The following is a 23,696-nucleotide window of genomic DNA, read 5'->3' on the forward strand; positions in this document are numbered from 1 at the left end:
TTGAAAAAGTGCAAGTACACATTATAATGCAGAGTATTTCAACATAGAATGAAACAATGTGGTACATGCTAGAAATTCAGATGATCAGACAAAAGTTTCCCCAAACCATTGATGTCTTATGCCATTAGTTAGAACCATAATGATTTTCCCTCCCCCCACCAACTCTGCCTGCTGATTCTCACACCTAACATAGATATTCCTAATCCCTGATGTTTTCTCTTCTCTTCCCTACTTTTCAATCAGTTCCTTCCTGCCCAAAGTAAAAAATTTGCAGCCTCTCCTTATTCACGTGCCTCCTCCCTAAACAGTTCCTGCTTGATTCTCTCCTGTTTACTTCAGTTCCTCCTTAGCTAAAATAAATTTACTAAAGACATTCTAAACACATGAAACTACTAGTTAAAACAGCATGTTCAAGTTCTTACAACCATTCAGATAAATTCTATTTGTGGCCTTAATCAAGACTCAAACATTTCTATAAACTAATGCAGATTGATGAGAATTGGATATAATCTTTCAGGTTACTGGGCAGTTCAAATTATGTGGCTAAATTCATGTTAATTATGACCTCATTGATTTTTTAATTTTTCCACTGAAAAAATTAAGTATATTTGGTTGGGGGGGGGGGAAACAAGCCTCATGCGGATAACCAAGAGGGTACAATAAATATGGTTTCCCCAATTTATATGCCTGCATTTTAAGTAGAATGTTTTCCCCCTTTGTGAATAACAATATATAATCATTTCTCGTCTTGTTCAACTTCACCTGTTGATGTGTAAAATCAAAAATGTTGATCCTCTGTCTTCTTATACTTGTGTGTGTGGTCGTAGAACAGATATAAGCGAATGAGCAGTACTAATTTGAAATAAGTATTGGCAGACTTCGTTAATCATTACTTTTGCTTATCCTTCTGGTTTTCTGAAGCATTTAAGTGGTACTATAATCAACACATTAAACAGAGTAATGAAGAACAACAAAAATCTCATCTCACTTTTTCCTCTGGTTCTTGAATATAATGTTTGGTGATAGCTAATTCTATTGTAAACATGTGTCAAATAAACAGCAATTTTTGAAATTTACAAAATGTCTTCAATTTTCTCTAAAGTGATCACACTTATGGAAAAGATATTTGCTAACAATTTGAAAGCCATATTATACTACACTTATGAGTAGTACTGTAACAATTTATAGTTATACATGACCTTGCATCACAAAGCAATTTACAGCTCACACACAGATCATTACATCCCCAGTGAAATGCAGATACCTTTCAGATAAAATTTGGCAACTGAGGGTCTGTGCTGCTCTGTGCTATTAAACAAGAATTCTGGGCAAGTAATAATAGAAGAAAATCTCCTTATGCTTTCATCTGAGTAAATATAATGGCCCAATCCTGCTGCCATTGAAATCAAGGGAGTTTAATCAATGTCTTCATTAGAACCAGGATTATGTTCTTTAAGACTGTAACTACCTGTTGGGCTAGGACTCATTCTTTTGGGAAATTACATATGGGTTTTCTAATGAGCAAAAAAGTGTTTGAGATAGTGATTTACAATTAATCTAAAATACATACCTCAACAGCAGTGTCAAACAATAAAATTGAGCATTGACTTCTAAAGTGAAACCTACTGTATAATCAGACAGGTGTTTCTTGAGGGGTCTCCCATACAGGCTTTTACTTGGAAAAACCACGCTTTTAGTAAACTGAGATCAGTTACTTCACCACTGCATAGGAGGTATGTTTGGAGGCAGCTCACATTCATTTATTTCAATGGAAGTAGGAAAAGATACCAAAAAGAAATAGTCAATATTGTCACTGTCATGAGCCAGGATCCCAAAAATAAGGAGACTAGTTTAATAAATACATTTAGGGTTCTTTTCATTTCCTGTTGATTTTTTAGTCTCTTGGGTTCATATTTTCAAGCTCTGCTCTGAAACCATGAAAGCTAGAAATTACTTTCTTAGAAAAATTAAAGCTAAGATTCTGACAATCATAGGACTCCAAGAGCTGGAGATTTGAAGAAAAAAGCACCAAATACTGCAATATTCACTATAAAGTCATAAGTGTTGGAAACACTGATTGAGCTACCTCTTTTACACTCTAAAAGAATGGAATTTACTGTTATGTAGCACTAGTATAAGTTTGATTGAAATTCACCCTCTTTCATAACACAAGACCAAGGGAACATTCAATGAAACTGAAAGGGGGATAAATTCAAAACGGATAAAAAGGAAATACATTATCACATATTGCACAAACAGCCTATGGAACTCATCACTACAAGATAGCATCAAGGCCAAGAGCTTAGCAGGATTCAAATAAATATTGGCTGTTTATATAGATAATAAGTATGCCTTAGGTAATAACAGTAAATATTAAGAGACAAAAAAAATTTAAGGAATGTAAATCTTCATGCATTTGGGCATAAGCTAACCTCCAACTACTGAGGATTAGCAGGAAACTGTCCCTAGGAGCATGTTACCCTGTAACTGTCTACTGCATGATTTCTCGCACCTTTCTCTGATCTTTGACTGTCAGATACATTATGATCAACTAGATGAACTCCTGGATTGATCCAGTGGCAATTCCAATATACGTTAAATATAAACATTTAAATGCTGGAGAAGTCTGTATGCTTTAGTTTTCATGTTTTAAGGAAAAAAAGAAGGAAAGCCCTAGTTGACCAACATTGAAAAATATTGAGTAATACTTAAAGAAGCAATGTGAGTATCCTGTCAGAACAAATCAGAAAGCATATTTTAGACTGTATTCCTCATGCAGTCTGACAAGGCCCTTTTGAGTTGTTCAGATCTAGATCTTCTCAGACATTCAGGCATTAAATACTTTGGCACAACAACATTAACCAGCAATGACATAAGGAATTTAGGTCTAACCAAACAGATTTCATAAACCCATCTCAACAGTGTTATGTCTTCTAAACAGACTCAATCTTATTTGTGGGAGGAGGGTTGACTTTTTCCCCAAAATATTGCCAAATAAAATCTGTCACATGCTTATTATTATTTAGTACAGTTCTTTTGACAGTCCTTATCACAACCAAGCGTGGGCACAGCAAAAGTGACTTTGCTTTCCTGGTCAGAACAAGGGTACTGCAATGCTAAAGATCACAGACTGCAGTGAGCCTGTCAATAGAAAAACCACAAAGCAGCATTGTAAGATCAGTATAGCCCTATTACTTCCCGTATAGACTAAATGTATCTCCCTACCAGCCCATACCAGACAAGTTATCCTTGGATATCTTGGGGAGCAGAAATCAAAAGGGTGTTTTGGAAGGCAAGTCTGCAAGTCATCTCTCATCATTTCTTCTTATTTAGTGCCTGCAACTACCTGCCAATTCCCAGTCTCACCCAATTCACAGTAACAAATGCGGTTGGTTCCAAATGATAAACACAGATCCAAGGACAGACAAATTTGGAGAGTGTTTTATATAACAGTATTTTTAGAATAGTATTTTACATTTCTGCTGCACCTCCCAGACAAGGATTTTGAAGTGCTGTACTATTCTATATAAACACAAACAGCAAAGGCTTGAATATCAAAATCATCTTTGTTTTACAGATAAGGAAACTGAGGCATGGAGAAGTGATATGCCCGGGCTAACACTGAAATGTTGGCAAACATAGGCCAGAACCCATATATCTTGTACTTTAAACTACTAGGCCTTCCTGGCTCCTTTCCCTTAATCCTATTAGTTATATTCAGCATTACAAAAAGAGAGATATAGGGCCCAATTTCCAAATGTCGGTGCCTTAAAAGGACATTCTACTCCCATATTTGCAAGCTCACCTCAACTCTTGGACATATGAAATAGATATTTGGGGCACAAATCCAGCCCACCTCAACTCTTGCAACATCTCTGAGCTTGATGCAGGGGAACTCCATTTTCACAGCTGCTTGACTACAGGATATGCCTTTATTTGCAATGAGAGTCTCCGGGGCCAATATAAACCCTTAGCGGAGAGGTGCTAAATAAAATAGTTCATGGAATCAGAACCCCAAGATATGATTAAAAAAACTTGAATAAATCTGTAATGTGTATAGGGTAACAGAGAGAAAGCACGGGAGACAGAAAATACCAAGGCACTCTACAGAGCCACAGCATTCCAATACATTTGGGTACAACACTAAAGGAAAAGCATATCTGTTCCAAGACTCATCTTCAGGCAAAATCCTGCTACAACACAAGACCCACATTAAACGATGAAAGCCCCATCTATGCTACAATTACAAGTGGGTCAGAGGACCCAATTACAATACCACTCCATTTTGTAGAATAGAAAGCAGTTTATCTCAAGCAACCTAAAACACATAGGCAGAGAACAAACACTTACTTCTGCAAACTAGGCCAAACTTTCCGCTCAGATACATATGCACAATTCTTATTTTAGTCAAGAGATATATACACACACATCTGTGTGAGGGAAGAATTTGACCCATTACGGTGAGTATTGCAAACAATATTGTTCCTAGCCAGGCATACTCAGCCACTCAAGTGAGCTTAGCACCCCTACAAAACATTGTATTACATGGCTTTTGTCTCAAATTGTTTACAAACACTCACAGATTAGAGCTGTAGGGAGGTTTCCTGGGATCTAGGAAAATAGGCTACAAAATTGCTGCTCCTCCCTTCCACACACCCTTCTGGCTTCAACTTTGTTCTTCTCTATAGTCATTGCATGACACAGATGAGTGAGAGGATGGTCTTAATTTCCTGACCTTAATCACCTGATGTGAGTTAGCATTACAAACCGGTAGTACTTACTATCACATGATAGTGGTTACTACCCAGTCATTTCAGTGACTATTGGTAGACCTGTTACTTCCATTAGTAAAGGGAAACTGAGAGACCAAAGTGGATAAACTTTACTGTTTGTCATAAGGACTCAAGAACTAGCCATCATCATTAAGGACAGAAGAAAGTCATGCAGCTGAAGATTCAGAGAACTCACAATGTACCAAATGACAGATCATAGTTTGATCTTTAATCTTACCTCAACTGTACGTTGCTTTTGAATTAACTCAAAGCTAATGATCTCTCCTGCCCAAACAATTGTTTCTACAAGCACCATATCCTTTGTAAATCAAGATAACAATATTATTGTACGAGTTAAAAGAAAGAAAAAGCCAAGTTTCTCATCTACATTTCATTAACTTGGTTTATGCTGCACATGACAAATCCATTTTCCTTTGCATATTACACCACCAAGTGGCCTAATAGCTCTTCATGTTTCCTTCTGTTTACCATGTGTTTTCTCTGGGTACGAGTTCACTTTCCTCTTTTAATGACAGAATGAAAATATAAATAAAGAAGAGAGCTGAACGGTTATCTTTCTAAGATAATAACATACATCCAAATGGTCCATGAGCCTGGAGGTCCATCTAGAGCAGGGGTCAGCAACCTTTCAGAAGTGGTGTGCCGAGTCTTCATTCATTCTCTCTAATTTAAGGTTTCGCGTGCCGGTCATACATTTTAACGTTTTTAGAAGGTTTCTTTTTATAAGTCTACAATATATAGCTAAACTATTGTTGTATGTAAAGTAAATAAGGTTTTTAAAATGTTTAAGAAGCTTCATTTAAAAATTAAATAAAATGCAGAGCCCTCCGGACCAGGACTCAGGTAGTGTGAGTGCCACTGAAAATCAGCTCACATGCCGCCTTCGGCACCTGTGCCATATGCTGCCTACCCCTGATCTAGAGGTTCTTATCACTGCATAAAACAATAAGCTCACTGGAGAGGGGCATGGTTTTTTAAAAAAAAATAATTAATCCTCTTTTCATATGTTTTTTCCTGGAAAATGTGAGTAACATACTTTGAACAATTTTAGAATTATTTGAGCATGAGGAGAAATATAATAGGCCTATTTCTCAGCTGGTATAAATAGACATTGAGCAATGGAACTATGACTATTTGCACTAACTGAGGTTCTAGACTGGTACTTCCATATGTCTGGATCAGAATTTTTGTATTTTAAAAACAGCTAAAATGTCATGTTTGAAGATCTCACTTGAGAGTTAAATATCAAGCCAAGTTTGAGGAATTTGTTATCATGATTATTACAGTAGCGACTAGGGGCCAAGTGAGATTGGGAACCCATTGTGCCAGGCATTGCGCAAACATAAAACAAGAGTTTACAATCCAAACAGACAAGACAGACAGTTAGGGGGAAAGGCTACCATAAAGCAAAGCGAACAATGCAATGGAGTTCCAATTTTGTTTCCTTTGTTATTCAAATCCTTTCACTGGGGCTATGTTAAAGAGGATTAGCGAGATGGAGAGACAAGGCAGGGATGGGGCAGGGGACAGACAGAGTGAGGGAGGAGTTGGAGCAAAGAGCCAATCAGCACAGAGGATAGAATGTTCAGAGTACAAACTGCAGAAAGCAGTCTGATGACTGCATCGGTATCCCTTGGTCCATATTTGAACTGCTGTCTGCAACTGCTCTACCAGCTTCAGTCTCTGGCTTACTCCTCACTGCAGTTTCTTTCCCAAGGCCACGTGGCTGGAGGGAGCTGGGATGCCACCTGAATTCTAGTACCCTGGAAAGAGATTCCCCTGAATACTTCTGGGCCTGGGGGAATGCTAGAAGAGAGGTGTGAACTCCATTGAATTCCATATCCTCTCCCGTGCCTTAGTACTTGGTATAGCTGGGAAAACAACTGATTTTTTGGTTTGATGCCAATTCCAAAAAAGGGAAAAAGTCATTTGGGGTAAAATTAAATCTGATGGGATTTTTCAGTGAATCAAATAAGACCCTTTCAGGTCTGTTCCAGAGTAGGGACTCAACTTGAATGGCCTAATCACTCAGCTTAAGGTTATCAGAGGATGGGGCAGAGAACAGCCACGCCTAGTGTCCAAATTTTGTTCCCCCATGTAGTTCAAGGGGATTTTATTAGGTCTATTTGTGAAAGTACAGCAAAGGTAACTTTGGTAAAGTTGTTCACATCTGTACTAACTCATAAAATTACATTGGCCACCTTCCATGCACTGACCAGTGACTCAAACTGCTGGACCACTGGGTTTGTTTCCCTCTTGATTTAGAAGACTTAAGACCAATTTAAAGTGTGTTTAATGATTAATTAAAGCCATATAATATACATTATCTGCTAAATAAATATATACCGAAATATATTAAACAGTTAAGGTTATCCATATTTTTAAATGCAAAATAATCTCACTTAATTCAAGGCGAAAAAGAGGCTGCCCAAGGATACACCCGGATTTTATTTAATATTTTCAAACATCAGCTCTATTTATAGAAAGATAATGACTCATTTATTATCTAGCACTCTTACACTAGCTGCTATGACACCGACTAAACTAAAGAACACAAAGCTCTGTAAAATATGCATCAGATTGAAATTATTGCCACAACATACTAAAACTAACAAGAATGAGAGCTCACATTAGTTATGGAGCTCATTAGTAGTAAGCAGGTTAATATAAATATATGTTTTCTATTGGGCAGGTGGAAAAGACACACTACATATTTCAAGGGCAGGTGGATGCACAGGCTCACCTTTACTCATTTAAAATGCAGTAGTTTGACCCCTTAGATCATTTCACTTTATTGGGTATTGTCTAAATAGAAAGTTGTACCACTTTGACTATACTGCTATAGTTTGGTACTAGTATGGTTAACGTGGTACAGTTGCCATAGTGTGGGCACAGTTATATTGGCATAAATGTGCTTACATTGGCATAACATTCTAGTTTGGGAAAGAAACTATAAACAAGCTATACCAGTGTAACAACATTTACACACTTATAACTGCTTCCACGCTAAGGGTTATACCATTATAACTATATTGGATAACAAAAAAAACCCAAACCACTCTCAATTTACATAGTTAGACTGTGTGTAAATCAAGCCTTGAAGTAACAAAGAACAATGCTTAGGAGCCCTACTAAATTCCCCACCCCCAGGCCCCTCAACCACACTCTGAGACATCAAGACCTCAAAGATCTCTCTTTTTCCCTTTTAGTTGAATTTCACGTCCCCTTATGAAAGCCAAAAACCTACATTTGTTAGATGCACTTTTACTTTTCCATAAAATTTGTCTCAGAATTCTGCAATCAAGTTCTTATACCCAGGTTATGTAATATGCATAGTCATTCTTTCACCAGCTAGTTAACAGACATCTGGCTTATTATAAACAATTTAGTCAATAGTCTGTGTGAAGGTTCTTCTGTAATCAAGGTTGTGACAGGTTACACCCCACTGAGCTTGCCCATTCCACCAACCTGGGCTCCCTCACCCTGTCCAACTGCGCCAGCTCCTCCAGCCTCCTCCAGCACACACACAGGTTGAGACACACAGAGCTGCAGAAAGACACAGACACTGAGATCAGCTCTGCCTGGGAAGACTCAGCTCAGGGATTGCCCAACACTCAAGTGCACACCCCATCTGGAGCGTAAACCCAAATTTGTATTGTCTTGTGTGGCACAGAAATCTGTACAGCAAAAACTCATGAACATTGCCCCCTCCCTCAATGTGGAGGAAGATATGTGCACCTTTTTGCTCCCCTCACTCACGGTTAAGAACTGCACAAACTGGGTTTTAGAAAACAAAACAAGTTTATTAACTACAAAGGATAGATTTTAAGTGATCATAAGTAAAGCTGCATGTCTGTCATGGAGGGTCATGGAAGTCACTGATTCCGTGACTTTCCGTGACCTATGTGACTTGTGGAGCGGCCGGCGCTGGCTCAGAGGCTGCCTGAGCCAGGCAGCCCCTGGGCCAGCAGCAGCAGTTTGTGTGTGTGTGAGGGGGCTCAGGGCTGGGGCAGGGCTTAGGGTGCATGGTGGGAGCGGGGGCTTCCTGGCTCCTACTGGCACATCCCTGCAGTTCCTGGCCAATGGAAGCTGCGGGGCTGTTGCTTGTGGCAGATGGAGCACACGGATCCCCCCTAGGTGCTACAGTGACATGTGGGTCAGAGCTGGGTAGGGATGTGCTAAAGATTCATATGTCCCTTCATGCTTCAACCACCATCCAGGGGACATGCATCCATGCTGATGACAGGTTCTGCTTGATAACAATCCAAAGCAGTGCAGACTGAAACATGTTCCTTTTCGACAAAGAGTCCTGTGGCACCTTAGAGACTAACAGAAGTATTGGAGCATAACTTCTGTTAGTCTATAAGGCGCCACGGGACTCTGTGTCACTTTTTACAGATCCAGACTAACACGGCTACCCCTCTGATACTTGATGTTTATTTTCATTATCTGAGTCAGATGCCACAGAAGATGGATAATTTTCTTTTCTGGTGGTTTGGGTTCTGTAGTTTCCGCATCAGAGTGTTGCTCTTTTAAAACTACTGAAAGCATGGTCCACATCTCATTCCTCTCAGATTTTGGAAAGCACTTCAGATTCTTAAACCTTGGGTTGAGTGCTGTAGCTATCTTGAGAAATCTCACATTGGTACCTTCTTTGTGTTTTGTGAAATCTGCAGTGAAAGTGTTCTTAAAATGAACAACATGTGCTGTGTCATCATCCGAGACAGCTATAACATGAAATATATGGCAGAATATGGGTAAAACAGAGCAGGAGATACAATTCTCCCCCAAGGAGTTCGGACACAAATTTAATTAACGCATTTTTTTTTAATGAGCATCATCAGCATGGAAGCATGTCCTCTGGAATGGTGGCTGAAGCATCAAGGGGCATAAGAATATTTAGCATATCTGGCACATAAATACCTTGCAATGCCAGCTACAAAAGTGCCATGCAAATACCTGTTCTCATTTTCTGGTGACATGGTAAATGAGAAGAGGGCAGCATTATCGCCTGCAAATGTAAACAAACGTGTTTGTCTTAACGATTGGTTGAACAAGAAGTAGGACTGAGTGGACTTGTAGGCTCTGAAGTTTCACATTGTTTTATTTTTGAGTGCAGTTATGAAATTAAAAAATCTACACTTCCAAGTTGCACTTTCACGACAAAAAAATTGCACTACAGTATTTATATGAGATTAATTGAAAAATACATTTCTTTTGTTTATCATCTTTACAGTGCAAATATTTGTAATAAAAAATAATATACTTTCATTTCAGTGACAACACAAAATACAAGACATATGAAAATGTGGAAAAACAACCAAAATATTTAATAAATTTCAGTTGGTATTCTGTTTAACAGTGCGATTAAAACTGTGATTAATCACGATTAATTTTTTTGAGTTAATTGCGTGAGCTAACTGCAATGAATTGACAACCCTACTTCTTAGTTATGCCATGTTCATATTGTAATAATATCTCTATGAAGAGTATGGGGAATAGAGACACAAGGGTCTTTGGAATAAGTCCCAATATGGCTCTTGTACAATCTTGTATCTGGTTGTTTTGATGACTTTTGATACAAATTTGAAAATCCTTTCTAATAGTGTCTTCATTGTATACAATTTAACATTACATACATCAGCACTCTCATCCTAAATATTATGTTTATTACATATAGACATATGATTAATTTTTGGAGCATTAATATATTTGGCACAAAATTGTTCTAATTATAGTGTAATAATATACCTGTCTTAATTCTTTGTTTTTATTTCCCATTGTTCATCACTAGTTTTCAGCCAGATCTCACATTTGTGCACTCATTGTTGACAGCCATGTGCTCTTTTTACAGAACCTTTGAATGTTCAAGGAAACACTAAGCTGTATATAATTTAAGGTAAAAAAACACCATTGCTTATCCGGCGAGCCTTCTGTTCAAAATTAATGGGAGCTTTTCCTAAGAAAGAACTACAGGGCCTAGGCCACACATTTTGTTCTTGGGAGTCCTGAAAAAAAAAAATATTGTAACAGGGTGGCACATACCTCTTGCAAGCGCCCTCTGGCCAGGTGTGTGTGCCTGCACACTTAGACTGCAGTGATCACTGTTGGTGGTTTCTCAGGTAGCTTTTCAATGACTGAGCTCTCCGACCAAGCCATGCACACAGTCTGTATGTGAAACAAAACAGACCCCTTCTGGGGTGACCTATCCCAGTACTCCTCCGTTGGTACCTCTGTAGCCCTCCTTGGGCTCAGTTTTTAAGTAGTCCTGCTCCTGGTACAGGGCCATAACATACTGGTCTTCATCCCTGGAGACACTGTCTCCACCTGCTCTGGGCCTTTCTGGTTCCAGCTCTCCAGCTGAGCCCTGAACCATCCGATCCCCTTCCAAGTTTGTTTCACAGTTCAATATTCAGCCCCTTGTCCGGGCCTTCTCAACTCCTTTCCTCAGGGCTTAAGCCACTTCCCTGGTGGCTGGTAGGGGGGACCCAGACCCACTCACTACTCCAGGTCCCAGCAGAAAGGACCCTATGAATAGCAGCCACATATTGCTTCCCCTTTAACTAGTCACTACACTCCTACAATTCCCTGGGCCACTTCGCCGTGGCCCCAGCACCTTCACAAACACTTTCCCCTTCCCGTAGGGCTGAAGGCTTGTCCTCAGTCCAGCAGCCAGACAAGAGCTATCTCTTGTTCCTACAGTCCCTGCCAGCAACTGATCTGTCCATCATCCTGCCACTGCTTCAGCTAGCTTCACAGACAGCTTCACAGTCCTTACTCTTCCAGTTCCTATGATACTACAGCTCCTTTTAGATAGTCCTGATGGGCCTAATTGGCTGCTCCTTACAGCCTCCCTCCAACTGGCTGCTTCCACTGCAGCCACAATAGGCAGCCTGGAGGACTTCCCTACTGCTCCTTTCTGGGTCGGAGAGTGGTAGGACCCTGAGGCCTCCAGGAGGTGGCCTCCAGGCCTAGTACACCTGTCACACATATGTTGTAAATAGACACAATTGCTGAGTAAATCACACCATGAGGAGTCAGGACTTTTACAACTTGAACCAAAGGAAAGTTTCTGTAGCTGGTAGGAACAGCAGTTCCCCTAACCTCTTTATGAGGTAGTCACTAGAAAGCAATATTGTACAGTAACTCATGCATACCAAAGAAGTACACTCAAACATCCTTTACAGCCATTGAACCCATTTTGAAAGTAACAATTATCCTGTATGTGCTTGCATGCCTTGGAACACGGCATTTCAGTAATTTAATTTTGTAATTACTAGTCTCAGACACTTTGCATAAAAGTGAGGAATGCCACAGGAGAAACATATCACAACTACTTGCCAAAATGGGAGTAGGGCAAGCTTGGTGTTTGCAAGTATACTGCATCAATTATATAAAAAAATCTTAAAGTAATTAATAACTTATTGGTAAAAGGAGATTACTAGAAGAATCCATGACATCTGGCTAAGCAGAAAATAATGACTTAGCAAGTTACAGAATGGTATTTCTACTAGTAATAGAGAAGTGGCATGATAAAATATTACTATCCAGATTGCATTCAAGATTGATCAACGACAGTAGAGTCAAAAACTTCTCAGCACTAGATCTTACTGAATTTGGAGTCAAAGCGTGCTTCTCACGAAACAAAGCTGTTTTTCACTGTTAAGAAACTGTACAGTATAAATATCTTCAACCTCTCTCAAGTTTGCCAGTTTCAGTGCAAGTATAGATCAATAAATGTTTCTTTTTGAAAAAAAAAAATCAGTGTGCGAACTCAAACACCTTGCCTGTAAAACAAAGTTTGCTAGGAAAAATGAAAGTCCTTCAGCACTTGAACATGGATCTGCATCTGATCAAAACCAAGATTTTGACTCAAACCTTTGCGTGTTGACACAACTTAAATTGCAAAGTTCAGAGAACAAAGACTTGTGTTATGAACATCAGCAGAGATGTGCTGCAGAGATTAATACATTTTCCCTTTTGTGATTTTTTTGTTAACAAAAAAGATTCAGAGCAGTGTGCAGGGGAGGGAATATTTTTTCAAACTCAAAGTTCAGTTTGGACCCATACCCCAATATTCAAACATTTTCTAAAACTTTTAAACCCGCAGGGTTAGGATTCATTTCCTTTAGGGAACAGTCAGGTGAAAAAGGGAGTCCAGAGGAAGACCACCACAGAAGATGATGTCAGAGGTTTTGTACCTATACATATTCTTAACCCATATATTCTTGGCATGTGGGGATCTACTCAGGGCTGTCAAGCAAAGAATAAAAATGGAGTGCCCTATATTCTGAACTAATACAAACTTTAAGTGATTTCACTAGCTATGGGAATTTGAAGAGGCAGGATGGCAGGACACTTCAAGGATTATTGCTACATAAAGGAACTTTTTAACATATGTTGTTTGTACAAGTGGCTCAAGTCATATTGTGAACAATATTATCAACCCAAGTACTGAAAACTCATGAGGCAGCCACCCTCCCCAAATCATTAGATTGGCTTAAAAAGCATGAGATTTAATAAAATAAAAATTGGATTATTTTTATTTGGCATCTGAGCCTCTAGAGTGCAGTTGGCTTGTGTTTTCAAGCTTTCCCCCACCACTATAAGGACTGTAAATATTTTTGTTTGTTTGTGTTTTAAATGAAAGCTGAAGTTCCTATACAATCACATGAATGCAGCTGGGGCTTTAAGAAAAATATCAGATAATGTGTTGGCATCCTTTTGTCTGTGAGAGATGGTGGGAATTGCAGCCTATGATGTACATGGTTTGCAATGTCTCATGTGACTGAATAGGCCAATCCAAGACTTGGATCATCTTTAGCAGTTATTGCAAATGTCTGTATCTTGGTTGGGAGCTGCTTGCTTCCGACAGGCTCTTTTCTCCTCAAGCTGTAGGAGCCAGTTCCTGTCATGGTCTTCGATACCTGATGGAGACAATGACGCCACTTGTTACTATCACTTGCCAAGGTTTCTCATTGGTCAGGATCAATTCCAAGTTCCTTCATATCTTGCTTGCATGTGTCTTTATAGTGAAGATTGGGACGTCCTGTTGTTCTTGTTCCCTCTGATAGCTCCCCGTATAGCATGTCCTTGGGTATGCGTCTGCTACCTTCTATGTTGTGTCTATGTTGCCAGCAAGGATGGAGTGTCCTCTCCATGTGATGTGACTGCAATAGCCTGGGCAGTTGATATGCTTTACCCATGTGTCAGCGTCCCCCTCTTGACTTCACTGGTTTGGACCAAAGGACAGGAGTCAATACATTTGGAACCAGCTATGCTGAAGGAGTTGCCAGAGCAGAGAAGATCTTCCATCTGCCTGCCTTTTGGGGTTCCATTCCTAGACTGGTTATCAGCCACAGCTGAAGGACCCAATCTGTCTTGTGTGGATGTCATTGGCAAAAACACTGGGTGAATTTGCTCATCCACCTTTTCATGGCATTTCTTCCATCAAGGGTTCCACTACCCTTCCCAGGCGCTCATCAGCCCAAAGCCACTGGTGCTTCCTGAGGTTTCTGGGTTAATTAACCGTTGCCCAGCACCCAGATGTGAGACTTGCGATAAAACTGCAAGAGCTAGCAAAACTGTGAATACTACAGAGTTTGAGACAGTGCTGAGTTAGGCCTGATTCTCCATTACTCAGCATCTTGTGTAGTCATTTACACCTATGCAAAGTGCATGTAACACTATCAAAGCAGAATTTAGCATTTTGTCCCCATTTTGCACTTGCGTGGTGGATAATAAGGAGCAGGTCAACAGAAAATCAGACTCCCAGAGTTTTGGATCTGTCTAGTATAAAGATAGAAATCCAGATCTGAATTTCCTATATGGTCTCTTAACACACCCAAAGTTTGGGAGATTCAGATCCAGAGTTTTTATTCAGGGACCATTTCTAATCACCCAGTTCAGTATGTTACACTGGGATATTAAACCTTACAGTCAATTTCAAAAGATCCTTTTAGATTTGTAGAAATCATTCCTCAAGTTGCTGCTCCATTTGTTCTGAAAAACCACCACAAAGAGTATTCTAAGCAAGCTATATCAGAATGCAGGCAGCTCTCCTGTAATGCCATGGCTTTCCGAAGGACAAGATGTTGAGGATGGAGTGGAAGAAAACGTGTCCCTTAAGACCCATTGACATAACAACTGTGCTACTCTGAGGGACTTTCCAATGAAACCCAAGGCTACAGTAACCCTTTCCTTTCCCCAAAACAAGAGGTAATATAGATCCCTTCGTTCTTTTAAGTGTAAGAGATCTTTAGTCAGTCTCCTAACCATCTCCAATTGTCCAGCTCACCACGTGGCCTTCATTTCTCATTAGGGAAACCAAACGTACTTTTACAAACTATGTGATGGAACAGGAGGTGCTCAGCATCTCACAGCTTTGAGCCTTTAATATGACAGGCCTTCAGTTGGACAGACTCAGTATTCAGTAGGACAGACGCTGATTCAAGGAGAAAGGGCACATAAGATGAATCTCTTGTATGGAAGCTAGATTTGAAGTATTCAGGTAGGGCCTTACTTCTCAAATACTTATAATGCCACCCTGTTAGCATTTTGTTGAATGCTTTGTTCCAGATCGTGCCCAGCCTCTGTGTTGGCATGCAGGGGTCAAGGAGCCTCTCCCCTTTCTCTCTGCAACACAACACACCAGCCGAGCACAACCATTTTCAGCAGAAGGCAAAGACTGCAAGGACTGCTCCCTAGCTAGCAGTGCTGAAAAGGCATAGTGTATGGGAAGTATGCTGGACCATAACTCCTCTCCCTCGCTCCCCACTGCCTCCACACAACAGTTAGTGAGTTATGAAGGAGAGCACATTCTGCTTCCTGTAAATGGTTGGCACAAGGGATCTCTGAGACACATGCTCCAACCTGGAGCTCTCCCACATCCCCCCAAAGCAAGACTATACTTTAAAGGCACCACTGAGCTCTCAGTATTTTGGAGAGGAAAGGAAATGTTATGCTGAGAGTGCGAAGGAGACCTGGAGATAAAGGGAAACAAAGGTGTATTCGGGCTGCGAGTGTCTGTGTCAATGGATAAAATTTCTACTTGTAAGATGCAGGATGTGTCAATAAAACTGACAACTAAAAGGGTATATTGCACTCTCAAAGGCAACAAGTCAGACTTACTTGGCTATCCTATAATTCTCTCAAATTTAAGCAGATTCAGGACAGGCTTAGTCAGTGAAATTCAGAAGAACAATTGGACAAATGTTCTTGCCATGTAACATGAAAGAAACCTTAGAAAGTTTACCAGTCTCCTAGGGGGAATGGAGGATACAAACATATTTTTGTTTGCATTTTATGAAACATGTCCTTTAAACATCTACTAGACTTGTATTTTTACATATGGCCTTATACCAGACAAAAACTCTCTTCCCTCCCACTGAAATATACTTAGGAACATATTGTTGTGTTTGTAATAAGAGTATTAAAAAGTCCAGATGTGAATTAGAAAAACAACTGCTTTTATTAGAGCTAAATTTCAAACTACTGGAATAAGATCAAGCAGGGAAGTTGTGGTTTATTCCAGGCCCCCACCCACACAATTCTCCTGGTAGAATATTGAATAACAACAAATCTAGCCAGTGAAACACAAAAGCATCATATCATCCAACCAAATTCTCATTGGCTCTGGCCAGGATTGTTAACTTATAACTCCTCAGAGCTGCAGGCTTTAAGAATTAACCATTTGCTGGTGCTCTGTCACCCACCCACAGATGTCTAATTAAAATAAAAATAAATAATCCCTTTGTCCATAAAAAGTTGTATATGAGCTAACAAATCTGACAAGCATTAATAGGACCAGTTTGTAATGTTCAGAATGAAAGTTTTTTCTTGGTAGAACAGAATCCATTTCTTAGCAACACCTTTATGATCACCTCCCTGTATCTTGCATTGCTCAAATTCCAGGTGGAGAGTAGATCCAGCAACATAGATATGGGATCTGTGACAGGGTGAAATGCCAACAGCAATAAAAGTAGTGTAGAAAGGAAAGGCTTAGAGAAGAACTTTATAATCTTTTTGGGAGAGGAACAGCAAAAAGAGAGACAGGAGTAGGAATTAGGAATCACTGAAGAAACAGATATGCAAGACCTGTCTCCTGATGGTCTGGAGCTCACTGGGAATACTCACCTGTGTAATTTCAGCACAAAGATAAATGTTGACAAGAACTGAGCCACACTTTGGTCTTGTTTATTACAGCGGAACAGCTGCGGTGTAGACAGTACCAGTGGCAAAAGCAGGGGTTCTCTCCCCTTGGCATAGTTAATCCACCTCTCTCAGACAAGGGCCATCCCTAGTGGGGTGCACAGCCCGAGACATTAGAAATTCGGCACCCAACTGCCGGAGGGTGCTCCCCCCGCCTCTGCCTCTGCCCAGGCCCCACCCCCAACCTGCTTCTTCCCTCCCCGGAGCATGTTGTGCCCTCATTCCTCCCCCTCCCCCTGCCCAGTGTCTCCTGGCGCTGCGAAACATTTGATCTGTGCCAGGCACTAGGCGCTGGGAAGGAGGCGAAGGCGCTGACCGGCGAGGCCCGCCTGTGGGCAGGAGACACTGAAGGGAGGGGGAGGTTCTGGTAGGGGACTCCTCCTTGCCCCCCACCCCCCCCGCCACCTGCCTGCTGCTCGTCTGCCTCCCCCCCACCCCACCTCCAAAGTGCAGAGGCAGGGGCAGTCCCCCAATCTGCTGTATCCAAGGAACAGATCTGCTTGAGAGGCAGCAGCTATGTTGACAGAAGAATTCTTCCCCACCACCCTAGTGCTATCTACAGGGGGAGTGAGGTCGGCTTAACTACGTGTATTTTTCACACATGGGAGCCACAGGGGTTGCTCTAATTTACTGCTGCACAGACCAGCCCTTTGTAAAGCAGCCAGCCAGAGAATTCAGGGGGCCTGGGGTCTTCGGCGGTAATTCGGAAGTGGGGGGGGGGTCCTTCTGCTCCGGGACCCACTGCTGAAGTGCCCCGAAGACCCCCCTCCGCCGAATTGCCACCGAAGACCCGGCACTTCGGCGGCGGTCCCGCTCGGGTGATAATCTGGCGGCGGGGGGGTTCTTCGGTCCTGGAGCAGAAGGACTCCCCGCAGCCGAATTGCCGCCGAAGACCCGGAGGGGAAGGAGCTCTGGGGGCCCGGGCCCCATGAGAGTTTTCCAGGGGTCCCGGAGCAAGTGAAGGACCTCGCTCCAGGGCCCCGAAAAACTCTCGTGGGGCCCCGGCGGCAAATTGCCCCACTTGCCCCCCTCTGGGCGGCCCTGGCCAAAAGGCACCGGATGGGCGCCGATCGCTCACCCTGTCTGTGGCCTGGCAGAGACGTGCCCCACCCTTCCTACGCCAGGGCCCGCCTACTGCCTTCCCCCCCTTCAAACGGGAGTGCACCCCAGAGCCCCCGCCGCCTCCTCCCATCCACGGCAGCAGCTGGGCCGTGCGCCCGGGGCGGGCGGAGCACACAGAGCACGGGGAGGGCGCTGCGCCCTGCGGCCGCTCGGGGGCGCCGCTCGCCCCGCTCGCAGGCTCTCCGCTGCCGGCTACCCTCTTGCCGCGGCGCGCGGGAGGGCGGGCGGACTCGGCCGCGTCCCCGGGGTGACGGAGGGAGCTGGCTGGGGAGCGGGCGCCGGGCCGGCCGCGGGGCGCCATGGGCAAGAAGCACAAGAAGCACAAGTCCGACAAGCACCCGTATGAAGGTGACGCGCCGCCTGGGTCCGGGGCGCGGGGAGCGAGAGAGACTGGGGGCGTCTAAGGGAGAAAGGAGCGTCCCCGTGTTCGGAGTGGGAGTGCGGGGGGAAGGGGTAGTAAGTTAGGGGGAGGGGAGATGGGGAGTGGGCGCTTGTAATTGGGGGGAGGGGAGATGGGGAGTTGGGGGAGGGGATGTAGGGGGTAGTAACGGGCGGAGCGAAGATGGGGAGTGTGTATGGGAGGGATAGTAAGTTGGGGGAAGGGAGATGGGGAGTAGGAGGTAGTAACTGGGGAGTGGGGAGATGGGGAGTAGGAGGTAGTAACTGGGGAGTGGGGAGATGGGGAGTAGGAGGTAGTAACTGGGGGTGGGGAGATGGGGAGTGGGTTTGGGGGAGTAGGAGGTAGTAACTGGGGAGTGGGGAGATGCGGAATGGGTTTGTAGGGGAGAGGGGGAGTGTGGGGAGGAGGGATAGTAAGTTGGGGGAAGGGAGATGGGGAGTGGGTTTGTGGGAAGTAGGGGATAGTAATGGGAGGAGGGGAGATGGGGAGTGTGTATGGGAGGGATAGTAAGTTGGGGGAAGGGAGGTGGGGAGTTTGGGGGGAGATGAGAAATTGGTGGGGTAGTAAGAGGGGAGGTGGGGGAGTGTTTTTGCGAGGGGGGAGATACTGGGGTGGCTGCTCTGTTCTATATGGTCAGTGGATTCATTGAGGCTCCACATTGCAGACACATTTTGGATCCTGTGTTCAGCGCATCTTACCTCTGGAGTTCTGGGTGGCTGGGCTGGGTACAAAAGATCTGGATTTCTGTTAAAGGCCTTTGAAGAAATATCGGGAACAGACTATACATGTGTTGTGTATTAGGTTAGACAGCTCAGAAGTGTAGATGGCCTGGTTTTGTTAAAGAGCAGACTGTTTATGCCACCAAGTTGTTCTGAGACATAGGAAGTTAGTTACCTGCCCAGATTGAGAGCATGTACATCATAACCTTTTTAGAGGGTCGCAAACAGTGGGCATTGAATAGGGACAATATAAAAACTTTCTTCCATTGAACTAGTTAGTGCTGCTTGGGGAGGTGGATTACCTACACCAGCGAGAGAACCCTCTTATCCCCCCGCCTTCCCACCCTCCCCACTGGTGTAGGTAGTGTCTATGCCTAAGCGGTACAGTGGTAGGTAATGTCTCTGCTGAAGCAGCTGCACCACTGTAGCTCAGGTCAAGTGTACTATCTGTTCTTATCAGTTTAATTTCTTTTGATGGACATATGCAACACCTGCTCTGAAGATGGATTCTCTTGCTGCCATTTTTTGAAAAAATCGATGCTGCTTTGAAGATGTATTTCTCTGCTGACACTTTGGAAGAAAATTCTCTCTCTGCTCCTGAGACACTGCCAGCTGCACTTGTAACACCTCTGTTGCTGCTCCACAGAAGGTGTCTCAAACAAGGACTACAAAGAAGATCCTTGGCGCCTCCAGGACATCGCAGACCAGCAGCATGAAGAGAAAGAATGGTGCCTCCTCAAAGGATCTCGCCTGAAATGCTGCTCCAGAAAGATCCTGCATCCTGAGGCCCGTCTGTCGGGACATCACAACCAGAAGGAACATCCACCCCGTTCCCCAGCAGCAGCAGCAGCAGCCACCAATGGACAGCCCCCCCACTCTCCAGCAGCCACCAACAAACAGCCCCCCAGCTGTCCAGCTGCAAGGTGCTCGAACACGACTACCGCCCCAGCTGCCGAGGACCCTGACGGTGGTGGTGCATTCCCTGCTCTGCACACTATCCAGGGAGGAATCTCCACAGATGGGACCAGCATCTTTCCAGAGACCACCCAAAGGATCACCAGCACCTCGCCGGATGCCTGCCCGGCCTCAGACACCACCCAGAGGGACCCCAGTACCTTCCTGGACCTCTCGACCTCACCTGTCGACACCAGGGAGAACCAGCCAGCGATTCCGCTGAGGCTGCTGGATCTCTCCCGCTGCAAGGTAATGAGGACACCATCTGCCTGCAGTATCCCCTTGCTGCGGATGTGCTCATCTTCCCCATCTGCTCCCTGCCCCGAAGCTTCCACCTCCTCAGTTGTGTCACCAGGCACCTGAAGAGATGCCACAACAAGCAGGTCGCCTTCAGCTGTGCCCTCTGCAGCCTGCCCTTTGAGATGCAGAAGCAATGCAAGACTCACCAAATTTCCTGCAAGAAACGCCTCAAGGGAACAACACAGTCTCCTGCCCCGGCTCCCAGCCCTCCCGCTGCATGCCGTCCCGCTGCTCCTGAGCCTCAATGGAGAAAGCCGACTATGCAAGCTGCCATCTAGAAGCCTGCCCCCATCACCAGGCTAGCGGAACGAGATGCGATCGAGAAGGTACCTGCTGCCTCAGGGAACATCTCCCAGGTCCTCGCCAGCAGGAGGCCTGTCTCAGCCTCACATATCGCCAAGCAGAATTCCATACTAAGACGTCTCAGTTCTGTCTCACCACCTGTCCTGCACGTCCCTGTCCCTAGAAGGATCAGCGCCCCCCCCCCTTGCATAAGTGCTCGAGATCCTGTTGCTGGAAGAGCCAGTGCTACCCCCTCGGACCGTCCTGCCAGCTCCAGCCATCAGAAGAGCCAGTGCCATGCTTCAGACCGCCCTGCCAGCTCCAGCCATCAGAAAAGCCAGCACCATGCCTTAAACTGCCCTGCGAACTCCAGCCACTGGAGGAGCCAGCGCCACACCCCAGACCACCCAACAAACTCCAGCCGTCACTGGAGGAACCAGCCCCGCCACTACACCAAAGCACCAGGCCTTCATCGCCAGACGGACCAGCACGGCCCCCAAGTCCATCCTGCGGGCACTGCCTGCGGAGAGATCTCACGCTCCAGCAGCAGCTGCCCAGGTAGCAGCCACTCATAGAAAGACCAGCGATGTCCTAGTAACCCCCGAGCCAGACATCTGTCTGACTACTAGCAACGCCACCATCCTGCCAGAGATCCTGCCCCAGTACCCAACCGAAGGGAATCCTGACTCATGAGAGAGACAGCAGGCCGACCACACAGCAGGCTCAAAGCCTGCCCCAAATGAGGTCGAGGACTCTGAGGACCAGCAGCCGATGGTGAGGGCTGCCACACCATGGCAGACTGCCTGGACTGAGGAGCAACAAGTAGCAGCTTCCTTTGATGACTCTGACTTCCTCGTAGACAGGCTCACCCGAGAGCTGTCTGTGGAAATTGCTCCCAGGAGGAGTTTGAACCAGGAGAACACCCCGCCTGCCCACAGAACGCCTGCTCCAAATCACACCAGCACCACTAGGGGTGCCAGAAGTAGAAACGCCAGCCGCCGCTACAATCCAGCAGTTGCTTCCAGGATCCAAAAACTACCAGGCGAACCACTCCAAGGTCAGGAGGGAAATCCTAGCTGGGCCCTCTCCTACTGCACAATCCCATCTGAGTGTCTCTACAGCTACTTCCACGACGTATTTGACTGCATAGCCTGGAATGACGCACAGCGCCCAAAGTGCCTCCACCCTCTGTCCTGTGTCAACGACGCAGGTGTCCAGGAGACTGACTATACGCCCAAGGAAGTGATGGCCAGACTCTCAAAAACAAAAAACACAGCTTCTGGGAAAGACGGCATCCCCTACAGCCTCCTGAAAAAGCAAGACCCTGGCTGCCTGGTCCTCGCCACACTCTTCAACCAGTGCAAGCGGTTCAGCTGGACTCCCAGCTCCTGGAAGAAGGCCATGACTGTACTGGTGTACAAGGAGAGTGAGCGGGACGACCCCAGCTACTGGAGGCCCATCTTCCTCTGCTCCATGATGTACAAGCTGTATGCCAGCTGCCTGGCATCGAGGATCATGGAGTGGTCGGTGATCGGGGGAGCCATCAGCTCCGTCCAGAAAGGCCTCATGTCCTGCAAAGGCTGCTATGAACACAACTTCGTCCTCCAAACCACCATCCAAACAGCCAGAAGGGCACGGAGGCAGTGATCGGTACTGTGGCTCGACCTGGCTAACGCCTTTGGGTCCATGTCCCACCACTACATCCTTGCCACGCTCCAGGAGTTCAGGATGCCAGAGAACTTCCTTCGTGTGATCCAACAGCTGTACAAGGGGTGCAGCACCACCATCTGATCGATCAAAGGGGAGACTGCCAAGATCCTGATCCGGAGCGGAGTAAAGCAGGGCTGTCCCCCCAGCCCCATCATCTTTAAGCTCGCCATGGAGCCATTGCTGCGAGTTATCTCCAATGGCCCAGATTGCTCACCCTCTCACCGTGGAGGTTGAAGCCTCCTGGCTTATGCGGACAACCTGGGTCCTGACTCTGGACAACCCAGAGAGCCTCCAAGGTATGCTAGATATCACCAGCTGAGCTGCCGACTGGTTGGGGCTCCGCTTCAGTGTGAAGAAGTGCAACTCTGCACATTGACGGCAGCAAAAGGTACTTGGTGCAGGCAACGGGGTTCCAGATCCAGGGTGAGCCCATCATCCCTCTGGCAGAGGGGCAGGCATGCCAGCACCTGGGCACGCCAACAGGTTTCCGTGTCCGGCAGACACCCGAGGACACCATCCAGGAGATCTTGCAGGACGCCACCAAGATTGACGCCTCCCTGCTGGCACTGTGGCAGAAGATAAATGCTCTGAACACCTTCCTGATCCCATGCATCTCGTTCACCCTAAGGGGATCCGCCGTGGCAAAGGTGCCCCTCAACAAGGCAGACAAGATCATCCAGCAGCTGGTGAAGAAGTGGCTGTTCCTTCCCCAGAAAGCCAGCAATGAGCTGGTCTACATCGCCCACAGGCACGGCTGCCCCAGCATCCCCCGCGTGGGTGATCTGTGCTACGTCACGGTGATCACTCATGCCTTCTGCCTGCTGACATGTCCCGATGCCACAGTAAGGAACATGGCGGCTAACGCCCTGCATGACGTGACAGAGAAGCAGCTTGGCAGAGCCCACTCCAACCAAGACATCACCACCTTCCTGAGCGGCTCCCTGGATGGAGAATTTGGACAGGACGGGCGTGACATCTCTTCACTGTGGTCCCGCACTCGCAGCACCATGCATCACCTGGGGAAGCACATCGGTTGCTGCTGGGAGTGGCACAAGGCGCACCAGGAGCAGGGAGTCTGGGTGCCGCAGATCAGGCCCATCGTCACCCTGAGTGCCAGGGGCTTGCTGGAGAGGACCCTGAAGCTGCCATCCACTCGCTGTACATGGAAATCCTGAAGCATAAACCGGACCAGAGTAAAGCCTTTGA

General features: G+C 45.2%; 1 protein-coding gene across 2 annotated transcripts in view; it reads left to right on the forward strand.

The window, feature by feature from the left end:
- The first annotated feature begins 18,355 nt into the window (after nt 1–18,355).
- BRD7 (bromodomain containing 7) overlaps nt 18,356–23,696 on the forward strand; it is a 35,750-nt gene continuing 30,409 nt past the window's right edge. For both annotated transcript variants that reach the window (XM_030581348.1, XM_030581349.1), the window contains exon 1: nt 18,356–18,473. In XM_030581348.1, the coding sequence (XP_030437208.1) occupies nt 18,425–18,473 (49 nt within the window). In that variant the 5' untranslated portion in view covers nt 18,356–18,424. The remainder of the gene's footprint in view (nt 18,474–23,696) is intronic.

Source organism: Gopherus evgoodei, chromosome 12 (assembly GCF_007399415.2).
Source record: "Gopherus evgoodei ecotype Sinaloan lineage chromosome 12, rGopEvg1_v1.p, whole genome shotgun sequence".
Classification (NCBI taxonomy): Eukaryota; Metazoa; Chordata; order Testudines; family Testudinidae; genus Gopherus; species Gopherus evgoodei.